This window comes from Ceratosolen solmsi, unplaced genomic scaffold (assembly GCF_000503995.2).
Source record: "Ceratosolen solmsi marchali unplaced genomic scaffold, CerSol_1.0 scaffold23, whole genome shotgun sequence".
Lineage (NCBI taxonomy): Eukaryota > Metazoa > Arthropoda > Insecta > Hymenoptera > Agaonidae > Ceratosolen > Ceratosolen solmsi.
In genome coordinates this window covers 79,589-88,676 of record NW_011948430.1, presented here as the reverse complement: position 1 = coordinate 88,676, position 9,088 = coordinate 79,589, and the positions used below count along the sequence as shown (strand labels likewise).

General features: G+C 22.3%; 1 protein-coding gene across 1 annotated transcript; it reads right to left on the bottom strand.

Moving 5' to 3' along the window:
* Positions 1–4,828: 4,828 nt before the first annotated feature.
* On the bottom strand, positions 4,829–7,700 carry LOC105364080 (endocuticle structural glycoprotein SgAbd-2-like). Its single transcript, XM_011501943.1, has 3 exons — positions 7,680–7,700; positions 6,840–6,985; positions 4,829–5,152 (listed from the first exon to the last, which is right to left on the bottom strand). Exons 1-3 carry the CDS (start codon positions 7,698–7,700, stop codon positions 4,870–4,872), a joined length of 450 nt encoding a protein of 149 aa, XP_011500245.1. The 3' UTR covers positions 4,829–4,869.
* Positions 7,701–9,088: the final 1,388 nt, after the last annotated feature.

Here is a 9,088-nt window from a genome sequence, read left to right as displayed (position 1 = left end):
AATATCTTTCTTTAAATTATGTAATATAATTTTTAGATTTATTAACAGTACACTAATTTATACTTAAATATATTACATAATAAGATGAATGTTAAGAACGATTTATTTTACTACAATTAAAATGTTTACTTCTATTATCATTGTTATTGTTAAGATTATTTTAAGTAACCATTTTAAAAATATAAATTTTCAAAATTAAAAAAATAAAAAATTAATTTATGTAACATTTAAAATTGCATGCTTTCTGTTGGTTTATATATATTGTGTGTGTGTGAGAGCGTTCGTGCGCGGGCTTATTAATCTATATGAACTAAGTAAAATTTTAGTCTGTTAACTAAATTAATTTACTTTTTTATTTTAAATGTATGACTTTAGATTTCACGTGTAATTTTTAGTAAAAATGTATATCTTGGCTTTATATATTTGGAAGGTTAATGTGTAAAAATAAATTATTTTTTAACAGAAGAACTAAATTTGCATTAAAATTTCTAAATTTAAACATATATATGAATACTTAAGTATTATTTCTTCAATTATATATTTTTGAAATATAAACATTAGTATTAAATGTAACATTTTTTTTTAAATAAACATCAATGCGTCATAAACACAAACATGTCAGTGCCTTATTATGATTCAGCTTATGAACCATAATAAATAAAAGTAGATGTCTTATATAATTAATAAATATAAAATTTCTATGATAATATAATGATATATAAATTGATAGATAATTTATTTATCAAAGTATATTTGTTTTAATAGATAATTTGAGTAAGCGCACGAAAGAAAGTTGTACTACTTTTTAGGTATATTGATTTGTGTCATATGATTAAAAGTTTTATGTATGATGAATAAACTAAGGAGTAAAGTTCTAATGTGTTTTTGTTAACTTCTTATTCTTAATTTATTCTTAACTTCTTATTATGTTGATCAAAATATTTAACATTATTATATTTAATTTTTAATAATTATTTTATTTTTAATAATAATAGCACTATTTTGTATATTTTATAATTTAAATGGAAAATTTTAATTTTATTGTATAGAATGTATTTAAATAATTTACAAACACATAATTTATTTAGAACAACAGAGAATTGAAAAAAACTTTGAAATGTCAATTAATACAATTTTGTTAATTTAATCGATTTTATAAATATTTATTAAAATAACATAATTTCTATATAACTATTTAAAAATATCGTAATGTAAAAATTTAACTTAAAATATTTTACGCGCTTGATACTTCAGATTTTATCAAACATAATATATTGAAATCAACGATTGAATCAGATATTGACATTCTAAAAAGAGAAGTTACTATTATACCAAAAATAGTCTACGATCGAAGTTTCTGTAAATCGTATTTTCCTGATATCGTTGAGCTAAAATCTATTCAAGTTGAAACATACAGTAATCTTTTCCATCCAATCGATTTTCCATTTTATCGTGCCACAATAGTAATTCAAGTTTGAGAAGATGTTTATGAAATTGAGTTTGGCAGTATTTATCGGATATTTTCAATATTTTTAGAGTATCATAAATTTTCAAACATTAAGTAGAGAAATGAGAAACCAACTTTGAATATAAGATTCTTATTTACATATAAACTATTCATATTGGCATTTATAATTTATTATTTCATTTAATTAAAAGTATATAGCGAGTAAAAATATGTATATATTTATGTAAGGACCCTTTGAAAAAAATATTTATTAAATATAATATACTTATAAAATTATAAACATTCAGTCACTATAGTACAAAATTACTGTAAAAAATTATTTTTATATAAGTGTTAAAATAAAATAAAAACGTAAATAGGAAAGCTAATTTGTAATACGCTTTATTCATTCATACATTGATACATCTGAAATTTTATTGAGTACGCAAAAAATCTACATAATATTGAAAAAACAATTAAAAAGTGATATATTCATCTTTAACTCATATTATTCAAATTTATCTCAGTATGATATTCAGTTGCACTTTCTAAGGGTATGAGTATACTTTACGAATTATATATATGTATATATAAATTAATATACCATAAATACATTCGTTATATTTACTTAATCGAAATCGAATAAAATAATTAATACTATAATGTAAATAACTTTCTTAATTAACTGATATAAAATTTTTTAATAAATTCTTAACATTTATAAATGTAACTTTTACAAACATCAACAATAAACATAATAATAAATATATTAATACCACGTTTTATAAATAATTTTTTCATTTGAAACATTTTTATTTACAATTATTTCACATATTAAAAAACGTACTACATTTTTGTTTTATATCAGATTGTATGGAAGATTAAATTTGTAAAATATTATACTGTACGAGAGCTCTACTAAATAATTTCACGATCTCTTCTTTCTAATTAATTTTCAATCATTTTTAGTAAATTAAAATAAAAAATTCTATGTTATAAATAGGGAAAAATATTCAAAAGATTAATAAAATGAGTTCTGTACAAATTAATATTTACTATATAAATAAATTTAATTAAATAACGTTTACAAATCTTAATGTAGCTATAGTTTTGTAATAGTAACAATGATTTATACATTGTATTTGAAGATCTATTATTAAATCTAGCAAATATAAACAATATGAATGTATTGGTAATTCTAGCAAAAGAAATTCCCAGTTTCGTTCACCCAACAATAATAAATTATTACTGTAAAAAATATATTTGGTGATGAATTTTTAACAAATCATAAAAATACTTTATTACAAAGTATTTGTAAATAAGAAAATATATTTTGCAGCCAGTTAATGTTTCGAGAGAATCTTTGGTTCAAAAAAGAACATGGACAAATAGAATTACGTTGTTTTTACAACAATATCGAATGAATGTAAACTTCAACTATAGAATAATATGGTTCAAATGTATTTTATTGTATATCAACAAAAATATCCGTCAAGAACCTGTATTAATGAAAATGCCTTTGAGGGAATGGCTGATAAAAGTTTAAATTATGCAATTTTCCGTTTATTGTGTGATGATGAACTGTATCAATTTTCTCATATTTAATCATCTTTTACGTCATAATCTTAATAAATCATTAAATTTTATAAATAGAAGTTTTTGTCTTATTTTTTGCGTATAATTTTTTTAATAATATGTTTAATAAAAGATTATATTATTTATCTTTAATAATGTGTTTTCAACAAATGACCACTTAATATCAACAATTTTTTTATTATCTATGCCTTTATTTATATAAATTTTAGTTAGCAAAAAATAAAGCTGATCAAAGCTGATTGTACATTCAGTTAGCTTATAAACTATTTTTTTACTCCGTTATGTACATTTGGCTGACTAGTCAAATTGTGGGATTATTTTCCGAACAACAATAATTCCAAATTATAAACAAAAATAGATTAATATAACTACCGTTTTATGAATTAATATGTGGACAAAATGATTATTCACCATTTATTATACTGTTTAAAAATATTACCTTGTTTAAACATCAGGCTTAATTTAGGTATGGACATATTATAATTAAAAAATTTTTATAACAGTGTCTGATAATATTTTAAAGATTTTGTTAGGTAGTTTTTGTATGTAGATTCCGTTAAACTACCGAAATTAGATATAAAAACAAAAATTGTTACAGATAAGAATGCTTTACTGCAATCCCTCCAATGCCTTAAAAATATTCATAATTTTATTGTTAGATATACTTTATCTTAGATCTAATAAATCAATTAACTAACAATTAAATATTATTTATAATTATACTTTATTCAAATAATATCTTGTTAAATTTATCGGAACTTTTCTGCTAGCTATTAGAGCTTTTTTTTTTATTTTAAACTAAATATCGAATTCGAATTTTTTAGCAAATATAATCAATGGATCCTAAACAGATACAAATTTGCTAGGCTGAATTTTTCTTCAACGATTTTACGTATATTCGCACCTTCAAACATTCAAATATTCTGATCAAAGATTCGATAGTTGGAATTCTGATAATTTATAGATACTTTATATTAAGTTAATGATCTTGCACCAAGAATAACTTTCTATTGCTTACCAACATTAATTTTACATTATATTAAATATAAGATCTTAATTTATTACCTCGCAATATTGAGATTGCATATGTGGTTACTATGATTTTCCGGAAATGTTGAGTAAATATTTATTTCCCTCCACCCTCCCCCTCTTCATTGATCGATCAATAAAATAGTGAAATACTGTATTTGTCATCTTTCCTTTTTGCATTAATTATGAGTTAAATGATTAAAATTTGATTATGCATTCAAGAATTTATGGAGTTAGAATTAAAAGTAATGTTAATAAGGAAAATGAAGAAAATGATAATGAAAGATTTTGAGGCAACTATGATTGAGGATAAAACTTAAGAATATAACAATGGGCAAAGTCTGCTTACAAACAAGTGGCTTTCATAAGAAGAATTTCACGCTTCTGCACGGCAGACGCAACTACAATCAGATGCATAAATCCATTGTGTATTTCGCGTAATTGTTGTAAAATGAAAGGTCTATTCAGCGTAAAAGATTATTATCCATACTATTTACAATTAGTAAGTTTGAGAATGCAGAATGAATTACAAGATAATGGTGATTTTTTCTTAGTTAAACAACTTGCAATCGTGCTAAAATAAGCTGCATTGACCTACGTAAGCAGATATAATATATACCTATTATAAGCATATAAATAATTGTCTATTGTTCTTACATACTGAAAAAGATGTCAAAGATAAATTGTATATATAAAGTGCACAAAATTAAAATACTAACATACAAAGATAATATTTTATTGCTTGAATTTGTCGATTACAGCTTGTTTTTTAGTTAATTACAATGCAATTCATAAAGTTAATAGCTGGATTTAGAATAAGAGGCGGCACGATAATGATCCTCTTCTGGATGGGCGGCATTGTAGGCGAGGGCACGTTGTATAGCCACAGGTATAGGTGGAGGCGTGGGCAAGTGGGCGCCGCGCGCCTGAAAACCGTTTTCATCGGCAACATAAGTTACAAGAATGGGGCTACCATCCGGAGCCGTATAACTGTATTGGCCCTGCACGACCTCTACTTGATGACCCTTTTTCGAGGATCTACCTTGCTCTGACACTGAGATACCATTCTCCGTATCATAACTACAATAAAAAAAAGCATTGAGTTCCAAGCAACCTCTTTGAGCAAATCATTCAATTATAATATTTATTTATTAAAAAGATTCTTATCGTTAAAATCGTATAAATGTATTACTTATGTTTTACTTAATAATTTTAATAAATAAGTGATCTACTCAACAACTCGACTGCTGTACTATACATAATAAACTTTTTATATTGATCTTATAACTTTTGAAGGATTTTCTCCTAATTTCAGAGTTAACTAAAGTAAATTAATCGTTATTAGTACTATATATATTAAAGAAATAATAATTTGTTTTATCAACTTTTATCAATGTTTATAATAAGAACTATGAGTTTGGCGTTTTTTTTTTAACAATGTTAAAATATTTATACTATCAAAATGTACGACAATAGTTTTAATTTACATACATCAAAAGTTATAACATTTGTCTATCGCGACATTTTATTATATTTCAATAGCCTACTATATTACAGATATTCATGAAATAATGCAATATATGGGTTTGGTAAATGCATACAAACATTCAGAAAAATATAATTCGAAAATAATAAGATTAGAATAATAGCTAAAAAGAGATAAATAGTAATAATATCATTTTTGAAAGCATTTTTAAATATTTATCTTCCAAACAATACCAATTATACTTAGAAGTAGCGAAATTGAAATAGATATAGATTCTTCATTCATAGGGTATGCCTTAGATAAATGTCCATTCTGATATAGCTTATAATAATTCTACATTTTTACATTTAGTTTCATTATATTCCATGCATATTATATTTTTAAATAAATAATAATAGTAGAACAAGTGTATATCGACGATTTTAATTAATTATTTATAAGAATATTAAAAAAAAATGTATATATATACGGGAATGCATATGATAATCGTGCACTTGCTCGTAGGTGTCTATGAAGAAAATATATTTAAAACAATTTATTATTTAAAGTATATGTAGATATTTATATTACAAATAATGTGTATTAAAGAAATGTATAAGTATGCAAAGTCTTAAAAAACGTTAATTTTTAATAAAATGATAATGATTTATTACAACATTTATGAATTATGATTTGATATGAAGTAGATTGACACTATGTTTTTTAAATATGTTGCTAAATAATAGTACGTGCATATTTATTATTCATATTTATAAAATTAGAATGAAATATATAAAACTTTATTTAAAATATTATTACTTTTCCATAAATAAAAGTAGAGTTCTTTCAAACTCTTTTATTTTTTAATTTTATATTTCCTTTTATTTAAATTTCAGGTAATTATTATTAATATTTTCAAACGAACATTTGAAATCATAAAACAAGTATTACTTCTCTTTCTCTACTTTAATAGTAAATTTTAAACTATAATAAAAGTTTTAATGAAATTATTAAATTTTATTAAATTCTTGAGATATTTAAAAAAATATTTTCAGTAATGAAATATATTTCATAGAAAAGTATATATTCTGTAATCAATTATTTCACTTTAAAATAGTGAACATTTATGTTATTTATAATTAAATAATTCTTATTAATAATAATGTAAAAATAATTTTGTCTTTTTTAATATACATAGTTTTAATTATAATTAAATGTTATAATTTACAAAACAAAATAATATTTATATAAATGAGTTATTGCTACTAAAACAAAATCTTTCTATAACAAAATCTTTCTTACCTATATAGATATGAACCATCGACATTTTGTTCGTGGTTTTGGCGTAATATTGCGTAGCGTCTTCCATAATAATTTGAATTATAGCGAGGGTGAGGATTATATAGTGATTGAGCATAAATCACACTTAAGAAAATAAAGAGTAAAACCTAAGAAGGCAAAATAATATTAATATTACAATGCATAATAGAATTTCATTCAATAGAATTAATATATTTCAATAATGTCATTTATTGTTATTTTACAATAAATTATATGAATTTATTTCAAATAATGGGTACAATCATTGAAAAACCTTTAAGCAAAAAATATACTATTGTAATTCTTAAAATATTTCTGTATTTATTCAATATTTTTATTACTTGCAACATTAATTTCATAAGAAAATTGTTAATATAAATATAAATCTAATTTTTTAATCTAAAATGTGTATAAATTATAAATTTTAATAAATTTTAAAAATAAAATAATGAGTGATTAAAACAGACTCGTCTTTTATATATGCTTTGAATTTTATTTCAATATGTAATAAATATTATTTCAATAATTCACCTACATTTTCTTTTATGTATTCGTTAATAATATACATAATAAAATCTAATATAATTTATTGCTAAACAATATTATATTTCTTAATACATTTAGTACTTTTATTTAAGACATTAAAGATAAACAAAGAGATTATTAAATATTACGACTTTTTGTAACTTAACAATACAAGTATATCAATCTTTTATTATAAAATTATGCTTTATAGTGGTCTGCAAAAATATAGTGATTTTATTAATAACATTTAAATTGTGGTATTCAAAGTTCATTTAGAAATAATATATGTAAACTCACAAGAATAACCATTATCTTCATGTTTTCTACACGTCGACAAAATACCTTAATATTCTATATATTTTTTGAAAAAAAAAAAATTAAAAACTGTTAATTTTCATTTACTAATGCCAAAATTGTGATTACTTCCTTCTATGATACACTCAAATTAAATAACTTACAACACTGAAGATGTATTATGTTGTCTGGCATTCTTACGCGAATTTATACGCATGAAGTTGTACAAAGAGGGCATCTGCTTTAGAGAGGGGATGATCTACCGAATAACAATGTGGAATACAAATAATAACTATAATCACAATCTATCAACTGTTTCTAAACATAGGTATTTTACTCTCCCATTTATCCCTTCCATCTATTAACTCCCACTCACTATTTCACCCCCTCCCGTAACAGTTAATATCCCCTCCCTCTCCACCCTACCCTCTCGCACCTTATATATATATATATATATAAGATATTTAAAGATTTGAAATAAAATCTATATAATTCATATTTATGTCTAAAATATTAAGATTATAACGATCTAAATAAAACTTGTATAAAAGAAATAATGTCCTTAGAACAATTTCTAAGGAGCACTTTTGCACTTACGGTACATCTTTCGTTTCTAAATTGAATAAACAGGAATTAAAAGCGAGAATGGAAATGAAATTTTAATTTAATACTTTTATATAATTTTATTTAAAATATTCATTTATTATTGAGTATAAAGTATTTCAACTATTAGATTTAAATAAGACATACTTAAAACTATAATCAAATTATTAAAAAATCTCTAAAATGTATAAATTAAATTAATAAAATCAAATTTTTTAAATAAAGATAGTAAATAATTTTAAATAAATGATGTTATCAACAATTTTCATATTTATGCAAAAATTTTATCAACTTAATTAAATATTTAAAATTAAAAATAGAAATATTCACGAATATGTAGAATCTTATTAATGAAAATAGAATATAATCACCATTATTACATTGCATTAATAATTCATGTAAAGACGCAAATTGATATTACATACATGTTACAATACTTCCAACCATGCTCTCTCTCTCTCTCTCTCTCTATCTATCTCTCTTTCTCTCTCTTTCTATTTCATAAATATACTTTTTTATCGTGTGCTTATACTCGATATGTGTATTTGTGTGTTCGTGAAGACGATTCCTAATTCACTCTTGCCTTCACACTTATCTATTATATACCTATATATTGTTTAAATACTTATGTTTTGTTTCACAAACTTCAAGTTTTAAAAATCAATAATTCAAAATTTTTGTACAAAAAATTCATAAAATCAACTATACATATACCTTCAAATTATATATTAATATTATTTATTCATTTATTATATAAATAAATCAAAATAAAATATTTATATATGTATATATATATAGATATATTAAGT

Bases quoted from the DNA above. Each gene is read 5' to 3' on its own strand.
- LOC105364080 (XM_011501943.1), bottom strand. From the start codon at position 7,700: ATGAAGATAATGGTTATTCTT. The intron at 6,986-7,679 runs GTGAGTTTACAT...TTGCCTTCTTAG, and splicing joins TGAAGATAATGGTTATTCTT to GTTTTACTCTTTATTTTCTT. The intron at 5,153-6,839 runs GTAAGAAAGATT...TTTTTATTGTAG, and splicing joins GATGGTTCATATCTATATAG to TTATGATACGGAGAATGGTA.